At 37.8% G+C, this 20,254-nt stretch overlaps 1 protein-coding gene across 8 annotated transcripts in view; it reads left to right on the top strand.

The window, feature by feature from the left end:
* Window positions 1-18,596, top strand: part of EPC1 (enhancer of polycomb 1) — a 67,418-nt gene extending 48,822 nt beyond the window's left edge. For 3 of the 8 annotated variants that reach the window (XM_075082499.1, XM_075082495.1, XM_075082494.1), the window contains 10 exons: window positions 632-808; window positions 915-1,004; window positions 1,090-1,238; window positions 2,502-2,854; window positions 8,210-8,293; window positions 14,746-14,864; window positions 14,946-15,032; window positions 15,684-15,825; window positions 15,941-16,307; window positions 17,266-18,596. In XM_075082499.1, the coding sequence (XP_074938600.1) occupies window positions 632-808; window positions 915-1,004; window positions 1,090-1,238; window positions 2,502-2,854; window positions 8,210-8,293; window positions 14,746-14,864; window positions 14,946-15,032; window positions 15,684-15,825; window positions 15,941-16,307; window positions 17,266-17,338 (1,641 nt within the window). In that variant the 3' untranslated portion in view covers window positions 17,339-18,596. Of the gene's footprint in view, window positions 1-631; window positions 809-914; window positions 1,005-1,089; window positions 1,239-2,501; window positions 2,855-8,209; window positions 8,294-14,745; window positions 14,865-14,913; window positions 15,033-15,683; window positions 15,826-15,940; window positions 16,308-17,265 lie in introns of all 8 variants that reach the window. The other 5 variants (XR_012658834.1, XM_075082497.1, XM_075082496.1 and 2 more) reach the window with 5 other exon arrangements.
* The last annotated feature ends 1,658 nt before the right edge of the window (window positions 18,597-20,254 follow it).

The raw sequence follows: 20,254 nt of genomic DNA on the forward strand, positions 1-20,254 counted from the left end.
TGTCCTGAGGCTGTTCTGAATCTGACATGGTGGCTTGAAACAGTGAATACTTCCATTGATAGCAGAGTATTGTAGTTGAGATTGCTGCAGTGTACTTACTAGTGATGTTGGGTCAGTGCAGTATCTTATCTGTTTCTTGCAAACTTGGAAAATGCACTCAAACTTGACTTTGCATGCTAGGGGGATGCGTGTTTAATTCTTAGAGGGTTTTCTGAGATTCTAGGTATCTTTGAGAAGTCTAACTTCTACTTTTGCCTTTAAAGTATTGTTTGGTACTTAGTAATTACCTAACACAGCATAAATGCCTGTTAATTTAAAATGTTAGAAAAAAAAGATGCATCATAGAAATCATTGTATATATTTTGGTCTCCAAAGTAGTACTGTTACCTTAACTGCTAGTGTTCTATCTAGCTCAGATGGAGCAAACAGTGCTTGATTCCACCTTGTCTGTTTAAACATCTCAATTACTGGAAATGAAATACAGATACTCATGAAACAACTGCATGTTTGCTATCAAGATGGTGGAGAGATGGGTTCACCTTCTAGCTTGCTTACACAGGAGTTTCTAAAACTCTGGGTTTAATGTAATTTGCTTGTGTATGTAATGTTATGCTGCTTTTTTTTCTTGCAGCAAGATAAACCTGATGTTATTAGACCCAAAAGAAAGTATGAGAAGAAGCCAAAAGTCTTACCTTCATCTGCTGCTGCTACTCCTCAACAGACAAGTCCTGCTGCACTGCCAGTCTTCAATGCTAAAGATATGAATCAGTATGACTTTCCTAGCTCAGATGAAGAACCTCTTTCCCAGGTAGGACCTTTAGAGTTCTGTGTTGCTCTTGAGGAAAGAATAGAAGTAAAATTCGTTAATTTACTAATATCCCTCCTCATACATCTCCCCCATCCCCTCTTTAAAGGTTTTGTCTGGTTCTTCGGAGGCCGAGGAAGAAAATGATCCCGATGGTCCTTTCGCTTTCCGTAGAAAAGCAGGCTGTCAGTACTATGCTGTAAGTAGAATTTCCTTATGTGTAATAAGACAGAGCATCATTTTGGGAAAACATCTTGTGTTTAATTGTGTAAAATTATTTTAAGCCTCATTTAGACCAACCTGGCAACTGGCCATGGAGTAGCCCTAAAGAGGGAAGATTAGGAGATGTACGTTACAGATACTGCTTAACCACCCTCACTGTACCGCAGAGGTGTATTGGGTTTGCACGAAGACGGGTCGGCCGTGGTGGAAGGTAAGTGTTACATAATTGCTGCTGGTTTAAAAATTAAAATAAGCAAAAAAGAAAAAACCCTAAACAAATAGTAAGACATAAAGAGCAAAGTTTTTAAAAAAGCAAACCCCTCAAAAATGGAGATGTCGGAGAGATTGACTTTTTAAGTACTTCCGTTTGATGTAAGTTTCCTTAGCCAGTTAATGTCTCCATTTTTATTTTGGGGTAGTGGAAGCCGCTGTAATACTGTTTTCTTAAGTGTTTCTAGGGGTTTTTTTTATTGCTAGCACTCCCAAGTACTGAGGTAAAAATACATGTATGTTTTGAGTTGTGATTGGTGGTTTGTATTAAAATGATTTGCATAGTTGTCTTCAAATAGTATTTAAAAATAGCAAAAATCACATTTTTTCAGAAGATGCATTTCTGACTTTGGACCATATTTGGCGATTTGCCGTTTCTACAGGAGAATTTTGGTAGGAATACTTAAAAGTGACAGTAACTATTAAATTTCAAACATTGTCAAAGACATCAAAGAATTAAGGACTTTCAGGCATTTTGCTTCTAAGCATCTTTATTGAACACAATTCATAAATTTTTCAGTGCATAAATCCCATTTTAAATATTGTATGATTTCTTTAAGAAAAAAAATGTTATATTGATATTAAATTTCAATTAAAAAAAAGAACGTGATTTGGCTTCCAGACTAATGCTTAGCACCTCTTCACATATTAGCAAGTCAGATTGGCATATCAACAAAAATAGAACAGGACCTGAAGACTCTCACTGGGATTTTGCAAAGGGATTTGGAAGTTAATGTGTGACATCCTTGCTGTGTTGGGATGGCTGTAGATATATTCAGTGTATATGGGAGTAAGGTTTTTGTACAGAAGTTACTTTAGGAGGGCATTTGAATCACTTTTTAGTTACTTTACTTTATTCATCTGGGGTTTTTTCTTTGCATTGTGGAACTCTTATCTTTCGGCCTGATAGTTAAAAAAAAATTATATATTAAAATACCGCAACAACATATATAATATGAACATCAGCTGTTCAAACAGTAAAAGCTAGAATATATGTGCAAAGAGAAGCATAAATGTACTACTTACTGTAAAATAATATATAGTCATGCATTGTGTCTTTTGAGGGTGGGGATGTTGCTTGTCCAGAAGAGTTTTGTGTTCTTTTTTGAATCCCTTTGTCATCCCCAAGCACCCAAGGCAAACTGATTACTTTCTTCGTATTTTCTTCCCATTGTATAATTCTGTGTTGTTTTCCTGTTTTTAGGGTGCTACTAGACAGAGCGCATTCGGACTACGATAACACATTTCATCAGCTGGATTTGGAAACGTTTTCCTCATCACAACACTCCTCAATCAGCCAATTTGCCAATACCTCAGAAACAAATACCTCGGACAAATCTTTCTCGAAAGACCTCAGTCAGATACTAGTCAATATCAAATCATGTAGATGGCGGCATTTTAGGCCTCGGACACCATCCCTACATGACAGTGACAATGATGAACTCTCCTGTAGGAAATCATACAGGGGTATAAATCGAACAGGCACAGCACAACCCGGGACCCAGACATGCAGTACCTCTATACAAAGTAAAAGTAGCAGTGGTTCAGCACATTTTGGTATGTTTGTTTTGACAAACTTGCTTCTAGAAATTTTAAACTTAGCTCAGAAAATACAGAATATCATTAGGTCATCCATACTTTACATCGTGGTCTGTTTTGAGGGTAACAGCCCATCTTCACTTTTATTTGCTATGTAGAATGTTTATTTGTATTTATTGCTAGCAGTAGTGTACTGCACCTCAAATTTCTGCAAATGCTACCTTGGTATGTAATGACAATTTTAGAAATATGAAGGTTTAGAAACCAGTGTTGTATAGGGCTTAAGTTGCTTCTGAAGAACCGGATTTTTAAAATTAAAAATATATTGATTGAAATGTTGGTATAAATATTATGTTCCAAATTTTTTTTTCTAGTACAGGGTGTGGTGGTGGGAAATGTTTAGTTAAAATGTCTGCATTTAAAATCCTGGCATGTTATGAATTCTTATTTGAACTTACATGAAATTAAATGCCATTTCCCCTCTAAAAATACCTAGCCCACCCCCGCTGATGCACCTGCTCCTGCCTGGCAAAACTCTTGGACTAATCACCTCTAGATCTTGTCAGCAAGTGGCAGATTACGTCATATAGAACCTGAATTACAGAATTGAGGGCTTAACTCTAAGAAATTTGACGTGGTGTTAATTGTGTTTTTTTAATTGAAATACTATTGGATAGCATCACTCTCTATATTGAGTTCTTCACACTGGAAGACTTGAATTTACGTAGTTGGAATGTAACTTAACTCTTGAATTTTGATCAGTCAGAACATTAAAGGTCATTGTCTTATAGAAGGTAAAGCGATGTAGTATTTTAGAAAGATGCAACTTTAAAAGTTCACCACCATTTTGTAAGGAGCCTCTAGAATCATGCTTTCCTTGCCATTTTGAATTATGGCTTTGGAAATAAATTAGAAAACCTGGATAATGTAGGAGTGGGATAGGGAGAGATGCATATACCCAACTCCCCAGATTATGGAATGTTTTGGAGATTTGCTCAAACTGAGTGTTACCCTGGTATCAAATTACTTTAATCATTCTGTTTTCCAATATATTTTATACCTTTCCTCCCTGTACCACCTGTTTTTTTGGTGGGTTTTTTTGGTTGGTTGGTAGGTTTGGGGTTTTTTTCCCCTGAAAATTTTTCCTCCTTGCATTTTTAGACTTGGTGGGCAGTTTTGTTCTGCTGCTTTATTTCATGCTGCTTCTCCATGCTGTCCCTAGAGTAGGTTCTTGCCACCACCCCCCATTCTTCTCTTTTATGAGTCGTCTTGATGGAAATGTGTTAAGGCTAAAACTGATGGTTCTTCTGGTTTGTGATGTTGAGTACAGCTTTCGGGGTTTAAATTCTACCCCTCCAGTGTTTTAAATCAGTAAACCAAGTCCAGAACTGAATGAGAGCATCTTCTGTCTAGTGGCCAGTCTGAACTGTGATAAAATGGTAGTCAGGTTACTAGTGTGAAAACAAAACTAATGTATGATGAATAGATTATAAATACACTATAAAGTATTGATGGGCAATGTATTACATCTGAAAATCATGTAGATTTTAAAAATCAGCTGAGTTTAAAGCACGAGTCTCTGTGTGTGTATATAAATAAGCACACGCACCCCCATAGAATCTTTTTTCCTTAAATAGATGATGTAGATAAATATCTTATTGAGGAATTAAATGCAATTGTTATTTATGGTGATAAGTTCTGTACAAGGTCTTAATTGTGTGGTGGTATTTTGAAGCCTGTGGGAAAGTAATACATACATTTAAGTACCTAGCATATTATATTCATTTGTGCTTGGAATTCTATGCAGATGTCTTATTGCCTGTGTAAAATTTAAGTTAGTATTCCGAGCTTTTCTAAATACAGACATTGTGGAATTTAGATTCATATTTTTATTTGGGTTTGATACAGAAATGAACACTCAATTAAAAGGGGGAAAAAAACCCACAACAATGTCTGAATTCATAGATATTCTTTAAATTAGTTACCACAGTCCTTTGGATAATCACTTGTTATTAATATAACCAGGTAGATTTTACCAGTATAATTAATTTATAATCTGAATTGGGATTCTTGTAGCATTGGAGGTGTCTATGAGTTCATGTATATGTGGTGTAATGATGATGGTGTGTTCAGTTGTAGTTATTTGAAAGGAGCATATGGTCTAGTTCATCTTGGTGTCATTCTGTTTTCTAGTGTTCTTTCTTCAGTTTCTTTTAAAGGATTCTTTAAGATACATTGTCTACACAGATTACAGGTCTGTTTGTATGTCTCGTATGTATGAATTCGGCTTCTTCAGAGGCGCGTGTCAGCTGGGGCTGTAGCTGCTGAGTTATGTCTTCCTACTTTCTGTAGCAAATACCATAAAGAACACTAGGTATCTAACATCTGTATTGAAGTTTTTCTAATAGAACTACTGCAGATTTACAACCCTGTAGAGTGTTCCTGTTCCTTTTTTTTTCCTGTCTTTAAAGCAAGCTGGGGGTTTGTTCTGGGTGTGGATTTTTTAGGTTTGTTTCTCTTTGCCTTTCAGGTTTTTGAAGTGGCCGTAGGTCTTTTTATGAGAAACACTTATTCATACTTCTCTGTTTTTAAAAATCATGTTATCTTTCTGCTGCTGCTGTGAGTTGTGGTCAAATCATATTGCTTTCCTTTAAGATGAGCTTAATCCTGAGATTCTGTAGTGGCCAGCAGAAGTGGTCATGTTTTATTCATTGTACACCATCCCATGAAAAGTTCTGTCTGTTTCTATATTCAAGAAGTTTAGAGAACTCTTGAGCTTTTTCTGCCTTGAGTGATCCAGACAACATGCTGCTGACATGGAAAAATTGCGATGGAAAACCTCGCTTTTCAAATCTGTTACACATGGCCAGCACAGGCATGAAGTTGAGATGGTATCTCGGGTCTTCCTGTTAATCAGAGGACATGATACAAAAGTTGTGCTGTGACATACCATTCTCTGGCTACAGGAAGCATTGTTTCTAATCCTGAAGGACAGAGAGGTTTCCTCAAAGAGCCAGGCATTTTATAAACATTTTGAAGTGCCTTTGACCCTGAAGAAATGCAAGTTATTCTGGTCCTGGCTTTCGGAGTGCTCAGCATGAAAGACCTATGGAAGATGAAGTTGTTGCATTGAGTTTTTTGTGTAAACTGATAAGGGAGGTCCTAAAAAAAAAAAAAATATATATCCCTTTAGAAGTTACTTGAAAATGGAGCTTGTGCAGGACTTTGTTGTGTGCTGAAGGATGGACTTCACCAGCAGGATCAAGTGGCCGAGAAAAGTAGCATCATTTTTGAAGAGGGTGGTTCCTTTTCATCTTACTGAAGAATTACAGTAAAGCATCCTTTGCCCTCCTGCAAAAAGCTGATTCAAGGGTTGTCAGGCATATGTTATACAGAACACCACTAAAAAGCAGGCAAAAGTGTAAAAGTATGATTCTCATGGAAGAATAACTTGTTCAGTGGGGAAGCTATTCACTCTGAACAAAATGCAACAAAACTACTTCAGAAAAGGAGCCTGTATTGCTAACAGTCTCATCAAGGTTCTGAATCATAATCTTCAGAGATGGAGCTTGTGTCTGAGGTCTGGAGTGTACAGCAGGCATTGAATATTCATCTGAAGTCCCAGGAATTCAGTGTTCCTTGTTAGATTAATTCATTGATCTAGTTATGCCAGACAAATGGTAGTCTTCGAACTGTGTTACATTATGGAGAGACTGTGCTTTCTGCTAGAGACTTCCTGTTAAATATGTTATGTTAATTGTTTTTGGATGCTCGCATCTAGTAATCAAAAGTTTGAGACATTGAAAACTGCACAGCCTGTATAATTCTGCAGCAGCCTTGTGTTCAGGAGGCAGACCAGAGATATCAGTCACTACTGAAAGATTTGAGCACTGGTTCCCAGGCTCCACAGTAAGACCAGGCAACCGTCTTGCATTCTGTTCCTTTCTGCCTTGTTCATCCAGAAGCCGGGTCACTTTGAAAAGAAAGTCAGCAAGCTGTCAAGACTGAAGGTGCTAGCAGTTAGAGTCTACTCACTAAATTTGTGATTTTTTTCTTTGAGAAGGCACTTCTCAAAGTATTCTAGCAGAAACCTTACTGGAAATTCATAGAGTTATGATGTTTGGGATTGTAGACCTTACCATATATGAAAAACTGCAGGCATCTGCAATATAGTTAAAGAATCTTTAAAGACGCGCTTTTTTTTTTTCATTTTGTAATCTGCTTTTTAAAAGCAAGTTTGCACCCCTGGGGGTCTAGCGGGATGTTTCCATTTCCCAAATGTGCATTTAGTATTTCCATCTCCAAATTTGTAATGTTGGTTGATGGATCTATACCATTTTTTCCTGTCCTCATTAAGGACACCAGACACCCCATCTTCAGGCATCTCTTTCGTGGAAAGAAGCAGGAGGAAGCTCCTCAATCCTTGTGGCAGTTCCTCACAAAAGAGTAGAAGGACTTTTATCTTTTCATTGCTTTCATGCTATCACTGGCTGAGTTTAGGTCTTTTTATTTAACCCTTGTATCTGTAATAGTCTCAATACTATTGTCTGCTGTACTGTGTTCCCTTTTCCAAATGCTTATTTTCACATTGCAGGATCAGCTTGGTCATGCGAAATGCTGACATTTGTAATGGCCATTTTCAGTTATCATTGGGACTTAAGTCTTGGCCCACATGTCGAGAACCTAGTTGAAGAAGCAATGGCCTTGAGAGTAACGGATGTTATAGCCTACCCTAGGCTAGGTTGAAGGAGGAAATCTTAAAAGGAAAAGCCTCTTTAGTCTGGGAAATGTGACTGTGGATGGGGGAAGAGTCAACACTTACTTAAAACATCTGAGCACTTCTGGAGGCTTTGAGACATTGTAGTTATATTAGATTTTCTCATTCAACTTCAACCCAGTTGGAGTAATACTTTGCTGCTCCAAAGAGCTGGATCTTTGGGCTTATGTAAACTGTTCCAGTTTGTTGGCATCCCATGTCTGCAAAGATGGCCATGTTTATAACCGCGGAGAAAACTGTGTGTACCCTAACTGGCCTGTGACGTTTCGGTGGAAACTCATTTTAAGAGTGATTGGCAGACAAATATAAATGCATAGCAGGCATTTCTAGCTTTCATTCAATGGCTAGTAAAAATCCTTATTAATTATTTTCTGTATGTTTTTTCTTCCACTACCAAGTAGGCAGTGCGTATATAGCTCTTGCATCTAATTTATTAACTCTAAGTCTAGAGTTCTGATATTAGGAATTACACACTTAAGTTATGTTGGGCTGAAATATAAAGCTGTTGGAGTAATAATCAAGGGCATAATGATTCATGTTCTCATAGTGTCTAATATGCCATGTTTAAGTAAAATCAATCTTGAACTTCTTTTCAGAAAGTGAAACATCTTTGGGCCTGGTGCATCAAATACTAAATCACACTGATGGCTCTAAGTCTCTCCAATCTTCCGAATTCACTGGTGAGAACTTGCTATACAGTAGAAAATATTTAACCAGGCAATGTAAGCCAGATAACATCTCTCATAAGACAGATAAAAATATGTGATGTTCTGGATTACTTAGTGTTGTGAATGATGTTTGCTTTGCATGCACTTTGGCAGTAGTAACTACTAATTGTTCTCTTGTACACCAGGGATGTGATGCGCTCATGTATTTCCCTTAAGAAAACATTGTAAGGTGACATTTGGTATGGACATCTTTCCACTCTATAGCAGTTCTGTAGTTTATGGGATTTCTCAATTGGAAGCTTTAGTTTGTGATCTTTCTTCTGTTGCCTCATCAAAACTGCCTCTTTAATGGCCATCACCTGAGCTGGAAGGATCAGGGAAGCCAGTACTCTGAATAGATTTTGAGAGGTTCTTTGAACCCAATATAATCTTAATGCTTTGGTTTTCCCGCAGAAATAACACTTCTGCTAGTGAGAACAGATACTTAACTTGATGTTATGAAGAACCTGCTTTTTTAAACTTACTCGAAATATCTAAATCTTTAGATGTGTAACAGGACTGAAGCATTTGCTGGAATATTTAAGCAAGCTGTTTGAGTCCCTCAGTATTACATTTTTTTAAACTTTGCAGGGGGAAGACTTACCTGGATAGGTCATTGTGTTTATTCCACAAAGCTTGCTTAGTTTCCCTGGTAAATCTAGTGAGTGTCTTCTGTTCAGGAAATCAAACGGAATGCTAGTAGAGGACCGGGAGTCTGCACATGCATTTTTTTTTTTTTTTTTTTTTCTGCTTTCCAGGATATGCTTCCTGGTTTTTAGGAAACTGGTTCTTGTGGTGAATATTTTTTTGAGTCTGTATTCTCCTACTTCAGGGAAGCAGAGTAACAACCACTGAGTCACCTCACAGTAAAACTTGCAGCAGTAGTCAGAGGGGAGGCTGTGGCTGTTTACCATACAAACACTAGTCTGTTGATACAGATTCCAAAGCTAGTCCCCTTCCTCACTGGTTCGGCCACTTCTGGAAAGGGCTTGCTTTTTCGCAGAAGCTAAATGTGACAGCATTGTAAGGCTAGTACACATTAACTGTTGTGGTAAAACTAGTTAGCACTGTACAAATAGTTCTATATTGCAGTATAAAACTGCTGAGAACTCTGGATCTTTGAGAAGTCCATTGACAGAACTGCTGTTACTCCATGCTCCAGAAAAACCACCTGTTGAGTATCACCATCCCACAGAATTTGGTAATGTGTAAACAGAATCATCCAATTGAAAGATATTATTCAGTGGCTTAACTTGAGAAAAAAACTGATGTGATTATCCCAAAGATGATAAACATCTTGCTTGACATGTGTCATATACATGATACGCACGTGATGTATATCTGTGCTTATACATGCCATCTAGTCACATGAATGATGGTAGGAAAACATTCATGGTGTAGTGTGTTGTTTAAAAATTGAGTTACTGCACAAGATTCATGGCTAACACTAAGGTGATACTAAGCAGTCATTTAGGCTGTCAGTCAGTCTCAGTAACATACAATATTTCTTTCCTTGTATTCTTGCTGCAAACTCCTGAAGCTTTTTCTTCTACCTTCCATTCCTTTTTGCAGTCCATAAGACAGAAAACATTTATCTTACTTGTTGCCAAAGTATAGCACTAATACAGTTGCAGAATAGGTCCGTGTATTGTCCCGAGCTGCTAAATAAAGAGGATAACAGCATAACATGATGTACCAAGTTAAAATCCTGAAGGTTGTCTCAGCTGAAATGTTACAACTAGATTTGGAATTCCACCAGAAACAATTCAGAAGCATACTGAGTTTTAATTGTTCCAATTCAAAACAGCGTGCTGCAAACAGAAGAAGCATTTATGTAGCTTAGTCTCCCGGTAAAACTTGAGCTGCCCATCCTCTGACAGCCATCATGAGATGCGGATAACTCCGGGTAGGGCTGTGCCTTCAAGCTTCCTAATGTTTCAGGTTAGGAAAGTAGTTGGGTTAGGTTAATTTAAGGAGTCAGGTGATTTGCATAGATTACTGAAAGTGTCTGGGAAAGTATTTAGACGTTTTGGGGAAATGTACGGTTTTTAGCTATGAAAGACAGTTGAGATACTCTGAAATTATAATGTTCTTATTTATAGTATATCGGTAGTGGTGGTTGAGATATTCCCAGCTCCACTCCTCGCAGGATTCTGTGTAGTGAATGAAACTGGATGTTCTGTCACTGTCCAATTCACTAAATTCTGAAGTATTAAATAGCCAGTACTCTATGGTGGAACCATGACCACTGTGGGTGGTTTCTCTGCTTGAGAAACATGTCTAAACATTTCAGTCCTGCCTAGGGCTGCTGAAGGAAGAATCTGTTTTAAAATCTCATGTGTTGTCTTTAACCACAGCATGTTATGTTTTGTCTCTTTTTTTTAACCTGAAGCTGATGTTCAGTTGTCTGTTGCTTTACTGATTTTTTTAAAGCCTTGAAGGTCTCTAATAATATCAGGGATATGTAACTTTGTGTAGCAATACTCTTCTGAGTTACCAGAAACATGGTTGCTGATTTAAGTGTATGGAAGAGGTCTGAGCTTGCTTCTTGCCTGCTGGGTTTTTCTTCCAGGCAGGTAAAGACCAGTGTATGACACAAAAGAAATGACATCATTTTTGCTGCTTCTACATTTACCATCTTCTCTAACACAGATGAAAGATTTTTAGCTGTGCCTTCTTTAGAATAAAAATGAGAAGAGGTAATAAAATTTCTGGAAGAAAGTTCTTAGGGACACAGTTACTATTTTTCTAGAGAAAGTGAATGTTAAGAAGATAAGTTTGGCACCTGTGCAATTGCATCTATGCTAGCTTTGCAGGCAAGAAAAAAAATACTCTCTGCAAGCCACATAAAATACCCATTAAGAGGGCCACATTTTTATGATCTGCAATGCATTGTACTTTAATTTCTTTTTATTTTTAAAAAAAGACACTTGAGCTTGGACTAGCTCTTTGAGAAGTTTAGGACTGTTCCTGCAGATGTAGAGGCACAGGCAGTCAGTACACCCATGATTTCACTGTGCTTGAGCATATGTATGATTTCTCCAGAAGGCCTTCCCCAATTCTAGCCACGGTTGTATGCCACAGAAAATGAATATTCAGGGAAGTACTTTCATGTGAAGTACATACAAGCATCTTTTCCTGCATGGGATTGATAGTTTTCAGAAGCCACTTATATCTTGCAATCGGTACGCTTATTTTTCCAGCTGAAGTATAATGTAGACTACTCTGAGAACTGGAGGGAAAGAAACCTAGTGACAGTGTTAGTGAGCAAAGTACTTGGTGACTTTTAACAGAAGAGGAATAAAGTATTCTGCCCTAGTGTGCAGGTCTTCAGAAGAAATAATGATTTTGGTTTGGGTCGTTCTCAGTAGTAGTTATGTTTTCAGTAAAACCTTCAATGTGATACTACTTTAGCGTGGAGAGGGAAGAGCTGGCTTATGTAATTATGATCTATAACCTCTTCCAGTACGTGAACATATCTGGATATGTGGTGAAATGGAAAAGGAATATCAATCAGATTATTTTAGGAAACCAGCTTGTAGCAGCCCTTTATGGGCAGTGTTGTATTTCTAAACTGGATACAACTGATGAATTCAGAGTATCACAGTAAATTGAAAAACCTGAAATAAATCGTTCTTGAGTGCATTTTCACATATGACAGGAAAATAGCCATTTCCACCACAATTTTGAGGTGGTATTTGTGTGGTTGGATATTTGAGCAGAAGTAGGAGAAGCAGCTTGAATGTAGATGAGGGCAGTGGTCATAGTGGGGTGGTGTTGTCACTTGTTTACTTTGACAGCTGTATAACTGTTTTCATAGTGGTGGGAAACGTAGAGCTGTAAGGGTGACAGACTACTTAAAAAGGAATACACTGATGCACAATTTGAAAAATACAGTACTTCTAAATGTTGTTTCTGGAAGGAAGGGAATGCTCTTAGACTGTCCTAAATAATGGCTATCCTAAACAAACACAGCTTGTCTCAGTAAATGTTGTTTACTGTTTTTCCAAAAGAAAACTATTTTAGAGTTGCTTAAACCAACATAGGTGACTGTGCTTACTAGAACTCTATTTTATAGTTTAAATCTAAAGTATATTTAAGGCTTGAAAACTGAAACTAACTATTAATAAATAAGTAGACAAAAGTGAGGTGGTTATGACCGTGGATATCTTAATTCAGTCAAAGATGGTGGTATAACATACTCTTTTTGCCCGCTTTCCTCTTTGTCAGTCTGCTAGTTGTCTTTATTTACATCACTTACACAACCTATTCCTAAGCAATATATTTAGCGTCATACTGTAGAATACCTTGCCAATACATAGAACCTTCAATATCATTGGCACTATGTTGATTAAACCATACAGACTCTAAAGTTTAGTGTTTTTAAAAAACAATGTCACCACTAACCGATCAATATAAATGAAATATTTATCAGTACCAAAATAGTACATCCATTTTTCTCCCTCTGCTACTCGGCTTTCTACAGGCTAATGTTCCTGTGCAAAAGCTTTTTTTACTCTAACTCCTGCATATGGTGACAAAAAAAATTTACAGGGCTTTTAGTTTATGTAAAGTAGAACTAAAATTTAAACAGCCAACTCCTGAATATTTGGTGTGAATTCTAGTGGGGGTTTTTGGGTGGGGTGTTTTGGGTTTTTTTTGTTAGTAAGGGCATTTATGGCTATTCCCCTAGGAATAACTTTAAAACATTCAAGAAATTAAGACAGTTGAAGTAGGAATATTGGGAAGTAATTTGTCACTTATGGCAATATAAACAAGTGCTGCATCCCTACTTGCTGAAGAATGTTACTTTAAAAAAAAAAAAAAAACAAAAACAAAAAAAACAAACAGAAACTTGAATGGAAGAGCTGAATAAAAATTTTTAATTTTAAGTGCTCAGGTAGGAAAGTGCCTGTAATAATTTAGTGCTATTTCCAGTACATAATAGAAGGATTTGGAACAATGGTTTATGGGGAAAAAAGGGTGGGGAGGGCCAAGACCCCCACACACACACACACGCACACACACTCCCCCCACACACACACCTCCCCCCACACTCACACTTCCCCCTCCCCCCCCCCCCCCCAAAAAAAAAAAAAAAAGCCGCAAACAAAATGCAAATACACTGGAAAAATGCATGCTCTGTTTCCAAATATTCTTATTTGGGATAGTCAGATACCTAACCAATGTATTATTAACTTGTTGTTATACATAAGTACGATTGTTCTTCAGAATCCTGTGGTATCCAGAGGCAGGACGTTATTTTAGATTTGAGAGAAACAGATTTTCTTCAGGCAAGCAAGCCTGGAGGAGTAGATTTAAATAAATAAAAATTTTAAATATTGCGGTTTGTGAATAGGATTCAAGCGTGGTGGTGATTTGTTGCCAAACAGTAGTGAACTTCCCCAAAAGTGCAATTTCCACTGCTTTCTAGAAGTATGACTGCTATTTACAGTACTTACTTGGGAGCATCTGTACAATTCAAAGATAAAATTGAAGGAAAAAATTCTAGTAGTGTAGTTTAGACTGAATTTTCAAGAGAATCCACATTCCAGCCTTGATTCAGTTTTAAATAGAAAACAGACTTCCTTTCATTTTGGAAATGTAAATTTTTTTAAAAAAATTGTAACGGTTTATGAAGTTGATCGATGAACTAATGACTACTCACCCCTGCACCATTGGGCATCCCCTTGTGAGTCTGTATGAATAACACTGGTTTTCATCAATTTTCTACTTATGGGCTAGCTGCATAAAATTCTAGTTGACTTGTGGTGCACTCAGTGCTGGGTCACCTTTCACCGGTTTGAGGGAGAAGGCTGTAGATCTGTCAAACTCTATTGGTGGAGTTGCTTGTATGTGTGTGATAAAAATTGACAAAAATACTGTACTGTGATAGCCTGCACAGCTGTAAGCATGCTCAATTTGATGTTTTCAACTAATCTTAAACATAAATCTTAATTGTAGGTACTCACTATCTTCAAAATGCTACCTGTGAGGGCTGAAAGCATGCACTTCCCAAGTTTTGCATATAAACCTGCTTTACTAATAATGCAGTTGATAATGTAGTTTCACAAAGCGAAAACAGTGATGCCATTGCTACCTGTTATTTCTCTTTAATCAGTTACTCGAGAGTTTTTGGTGTGTTTTGATTCCCTCCTTCCCCTTCCTTTTTGGTATTGTGAGCTAAATGCAGCAGAGCAATTGAGGCCTATAATACTAAAAACAGCTTAAAAAGGGAAGGCTTAATTTGCACAAAAATTTGTAGGAGGATGATAGCCTTTTTGCCGTAAAGGTGCATTAAGGCTCTTAGAAACTTGCTGTGGTGTGTCTTTGGGGTTGTTTTTTTTATTATAAAATAGATGTGTTTATATACACAACATCTACGTATTTTGATGTAGTATTTTCTCGTTTTATATTTTGTTCAGCATTTACAGCCGAACAATACCAGCAACATCAACAGCAACTGGCACTAATGCAGAAACAGCAGCTTGCACAAATTCATCAACAGCAAGCAAATAGTAATTCCTCTGCCAACACATCACAGGTGAGGGATTTGTCTGTGCTATGATTTATCCCTCATTGTTTCCCACCAGGGTTCATCTCTAATTGTCAACTGTTGCCATAGAACCTTGAAACTAACCAACAGGAAAGTGGCTTTCGCCTGAATCTACATCATAGCCATTCTGTAAAGTGTTTAGAAGGGACACTGCAGGTGAGTGTGGCAGGCATTGCCTCTGCTCCCTCTTAACAAAAAAAAAACAAACAGATGGGTCAGTCAATTATTGACATTTTCACAGCCTTAGAGATATGAATTGCAGAGATCTCCAGCCATGTCATTATCCTCTTGATAGTGGGGGATTTTTACAGCAGGATTTTTACTTAATAACTAAAGTTAACTCCTAAATATGTCCTCCATACAGCTGTGGAAGTGTCTAATATTCATAAATGTGTAGTGTTTGCAGTGGTAATGGCCACATGAAAAGGTTCAGAAGTTGGTAGCGATCTGAACCTCTGAGTCTCGGAATTGGGTTTGGAATTTCATGAAAACAAGTTGACCTGTGAAACAATGTTGCGCCATAGAACTTTGGAAATAAGTTTCTTTGTATTTTAAATAGTTGTGGGGATTTTCTTCTGCATTGTTATAATGGAGCTAAAAGTGCATGGAAAAAAAAAAAATCACAGTTCAGATTTTAACTAGTTTTACCAAATGCTGACAGTTCGGTCTGAGAGAATGACTGGGCCACAGTTCTGATTTACATGTATTTGTTTTTGCTTTACTAGTTTGTGTGTAGCTTTAAAATGGGGAGACTACTGACTTTTGGAAGCATCAATCACATATATTTGTCACCATTGTTGTTTTTAGGGTTTTGTTTCCAAGACACTGGATTCTGTTAGTGCTCAATTTGCTGCTTCAGCTTTGGTTACATCAGAACAACTGATGGGATTCAAAATGAAGGATGATGTGGTGCTTGGAATTGGGGTGAATGGCATTCTTCAAGCCTCAGGTATGCAGCTGTTTGACAGAATTTGATTGCATCTTGATATTTTGCAGTAGACACATCTGTCTGGAGTTTAGTATTTTCTGAAAAATTAGCTTACTGCTTTGTTTTTCTTTTGCAGGAGTGTACAAGGGCTTACACCTCAGTAGTACTACACCTACAGCACTTGTCCATACAAGTTCATCATCAACAGCAGGTTCAGCCTTGTTACAGCCTTCAAATATAACGCAGACTTCGAGTTCCCACAGTGCACTGAGTCACCAAGTAACTGCTGCCAATTCTGCAACAACTCAGGTTCTGATTGGGAACAACATTCGATTAACTGTACCCTCATCAGTTGCCACTGTAAACTCTATTACCACGCTCAATGCACGACACATACCTAGGACTTTAAGTGCTGTTCCATCATCTGCCTTAAAGCTGGCTGCAGCAACAAATTGTCAGGTGCCCAAGGTTCCAGCTTCATCCTCTGTGGATGCAGTACCAAGGTAGATTTTTTTTGTATCTGCTTATGTTGTCCAGTCTTTATTTTGCTTAATAAATATATTTATGGCAAATAAGAACAGTTGTATTAGGTCAGGCTGGCTTAAATTAATATTGTGTGCATAATGGTGGTCAGAAAGGGATACCTGGGGAGGAATACAGGAACAGACAGACTTTTTTTTACACTGATAGTTTTCCAGGATGTACTGCTAGCCTCCAGAGGAAAAATAAGTGTTAGCTCAAAAGTGAAATATATGACATGTTAGTACTGTGCCATACAAAAAAATCCCCTCTGAGTACGGTTTTGGGCTCTTATGTTCTACATGAAGGCTGAGCTATTCTAAAATCAAACCTGTGTCTGTCTTGAAAAGTAAGCCTGCCAGGAATGAATGTAGGGTAGAGTTGGTCCAGCTGTGTTCAGATGTTTCTGTAATTAGAGCACTGCAGAAGACTTCAGAGGATGTGTTATATTTTGTGTGTCTCAAAACTTGAGAAAAGTGTCACATTCTTTAGATATAACAACTTTTAATTTCTAAATTACTGTTCTTAATTTCTGTTGTCTTTATTAGTTTAAGATATTTGGCTAGAAGATTAATTAAAATAGGTTAAACAGGAAGTCAGTTCAGTGTTTCCTCAGATAATTCTAGGTTTTTAACTAGTGACTTCATCATCGGCTTCTTTCATTGCACATCTTGTATTACTTCCTCGCAAATATTTATGCTTAGAACACCCTTTTTTGTTTTCTGTATGACACAGTGGTTTATAGGGAGGTTTCACTGCGTGGCAAGCACAAGATAAATACGAAGTGTAAGGCAAAGTGTATTTCATGTCTAGCTCTTTTTGCTTTTCAATTTGATGCCTTTGCTACATTTTAACAGCTCTGCAGTACTGATGAGCAGTTGACTGTGGAATAGTTTTTTCTGTCTTTTTCCACTCTCATGAATTCTTCTATTGTTTCCACAGGGAAAACCATGAAACGGAGAAGCCAGCACTGAACAATATAGCGGACAACACAGTAGCAATGGAGGTGACGTAGTTTCTGTAGGAGTGAAACTGCAGCCTTGGGAACTTGTTTAGGTGCTATGCATCAGTAGCATTTTGAATGCAAGGGATGATGGAATGCCGCACATTGCGTTTCCATGGCAGCTGTGGGGACTTGACAGCAATGCACATCTCTCATGCTTTGGTTTTTCTTTTCTTACTGTTAATAGGAAAGAATCAACACCTGTAAATTAACAATACAGCAATTATCTGTACAGTACTGCTTATTTGTAATACCCTTGTATATATGTTACTTGAATACAAAACTGTTCATTTGTGATGCTTTGCACTTGGGGTGGGGGGTGGGAGGGAAACAAACTGCAACAAAGTAAGAGTGTGAGATGTGAGATTGTATAGAGATGAAAAAGTGTCATCACATCATGTGCATGGTGCGGAACCTGCTGTTTTATCTATTTATTGTGCCGTGTTTACAGTTTTTTGTACACTGTACCTTCATTGGTTCCTGTGCTGTAGTAAATGTGTTAGGTAGCTGTGGACTCCTTGGTATTTTGTAAATGGTATAACATAACTTGGTTCCCCTCTGGGTCCCTGAGTTTTCTGTGTATCATGTGAAAAATGGTGACATACATACAGAATTTTTTAAAAAGGCATCAGTTTAAAAATGGGGAATGTACTGTTCAATGGGGATCTTCCTGTTTGAGTATCGTAAGACAAGTAACAAGCTAATAATGAAGTCTGAATTCTCCCATCCTAGCTTGTCCACAGGCATGTGGGCAGTTTCTGGTACTTAAAAGCACTAAGGTTATGTTGCTGCTCCCCTCGTTAGTCCCATTTCCTTGCACACCAAAAAGTGTTAGTATGCAAATGGAGTCCTTACAACTGGAGTTTTTATGTTGTCTTGCCCTTTTTGAAGACATTGTATTTTTTTATTGTATAACTGTTTTTAAGACTTCATTCTTTACTTGTTCTTAAGAAAAAGGATATAAGGGAGAAGAATGCAGTAATTGCTGTACGTGTATCATCATTCCAGTTTCTAAAACAGCCAGCTTTTTTCCTTTTGAGATTCTCCAGAAGGCTGCAAGGCCAGAACCACAACTATCGGGTGCCTTCCTTTGGAAATATTTGACCTCTCTTCTGTGAAGAGAATGGTACTTAACAGACTACTATTAGTGCTTTGTCAGTACCGAAGTCTGAATGCCCACTCCAATGGCATACATTATCCTTAAGGTTTTTAATCCCACCTGGAAAAATTGTGACAGAACTCTCACAAAATAAACCCAGGGCATTACATGTTGACAAAAAGTGTGGTTGTGTTTTTTTAAATTATAGAACTTTAAATCATTCTTCCTTTATCCAAAGGATTTGGTCTTCTGGGGTAACCATCCTTACAATTTAGAGAGGAAGTGATGGTTATATGGTGGCAGCTTTCATGACTTTTACCCATGATAACACTAAAGACAGTAGAAAAAGTTTTCTTGATACTTGTGTAGAAATTGTCACAGCTGCTAGAATGGTATTATACAAGCGGGAAGGCAGTTACTGGTAAGATATTTTCACAGTACAAGGAAATGTTATTTTATATATGCGTGTCCTACCTGCCACAGAAAAGTGGGAATTTTCTGATACAGAGCATCTCATCCTTCTGATCGGCTTACATGTCATAATAGAAATGAGATTGCTTTTCCACAGAGCAATTATTTCATAACAGCTGTTCTATAAGTTTGATGTCAACTGTCAAGCAGAAGGGGACAATGTAAGTGTTGAAGTCATTTGCCTGCCTTATCTCGAAGAACTTAGACCAGAAAGACCAAAGTAATTTTTTTCCACGCAGTGTTCCGTCAGGGTAAGAGTACACATTTGCAGTGACCTTTTGTAAGGGAGGGCTGCTAGTGCACTGCCTCATTAATTGATACAGAACAGTTCAAATAAGTGCCTCATCTTCTGCAGAAGACTTGAACATACAGGAGAAGAGACTGACAGATAAATGTTATCTTGATTTCAAGAAAAAAAAAAAACCACCCTGTTCCCTACTGATAAAATAGGTCACACTAATGCTTGATCAAAAAGGGGTGTGGGAGGAGGTTATACACCCTAGGCCATCACTGCTGTACTTGCCTTCCTCAGTGGTTAGAGGCCCAATTAAGACCTAAAACCGAAGCCTTGGCATATCTCTTTAAAAATTATTACTTGCGGTTCCTTTCATTTCCTTACAGCCATTTTTTTTCACTGGAAAATGAGGTGCATCTTTTCCTCTATCATCTCCTCCCTTGAAAACGAAAGGAACGGTTGCTGCTGTTCATACTGTGACCAGATGGCCGAAGGAAGGAATGTTGCAGTGGAGAGGACCTTTCCTTGAAGGAAATACAAGGTGAAGGACAGTGCCACCAAGTGCCAGATTCATAGTCTTACCTAGTGATGAGTTGCTGTTGTCTTTGGAAAACTAAGGTTAAGGATTTGGCTGCCATCTGGGTAGTTCCTTAGTGCATTGCTGGAAATAAAATACAAAAATACGTGTCAAAGAAGTTTCCAAACACAACAAAATTGGATTGCTGCATAGTTCTGTGCTAAGAGCAGAAATTCTACATCCATGAGAAAACGAGCTAACTAATGCTGGTTGAAATGTGGAATTTGCATGAAAATGTAACGACTCATAAATGGACTGTCCTAAAGTTGGGGGAGACTTTTCTGAAGACTTACCTGTGAGGTTCCACCAGATGCAGGTGAACAAATGGCAGAACGAGCAACTGGAGAAGTGGATTCCAGAAATACACACTGTCCGCAGCGTATGGCTTAATACAGGTAGATCAGTCAATAGAGAAAAAACCACAAAATACTACCAACAGATGACGAAATCTGGCTGCTTCAGAAAAAGTACTGCTGGAAGCAGGCTGTGTAAGGTCTCAGATGGCTAAAACTGAAAATATGATTGTCCTCTGCTGAAGAGATAACT

The sequence above is a fragment of the Phalacrocorax aristotelis genome, chromosome 2 (genome assembly GCF_949628215.1).
Source record: "Phalacrocorax aristotelis chromosome 2, bGulAri2.1, whole genome shotgun sequence".
Classification (NCBI taxonomy): Eukaryota; Metazoa; Chordata; class Aves; order Suliformes; family Phalacrocoracidae; genus Phalacrocorax; species Phalacrocorax aristotelis.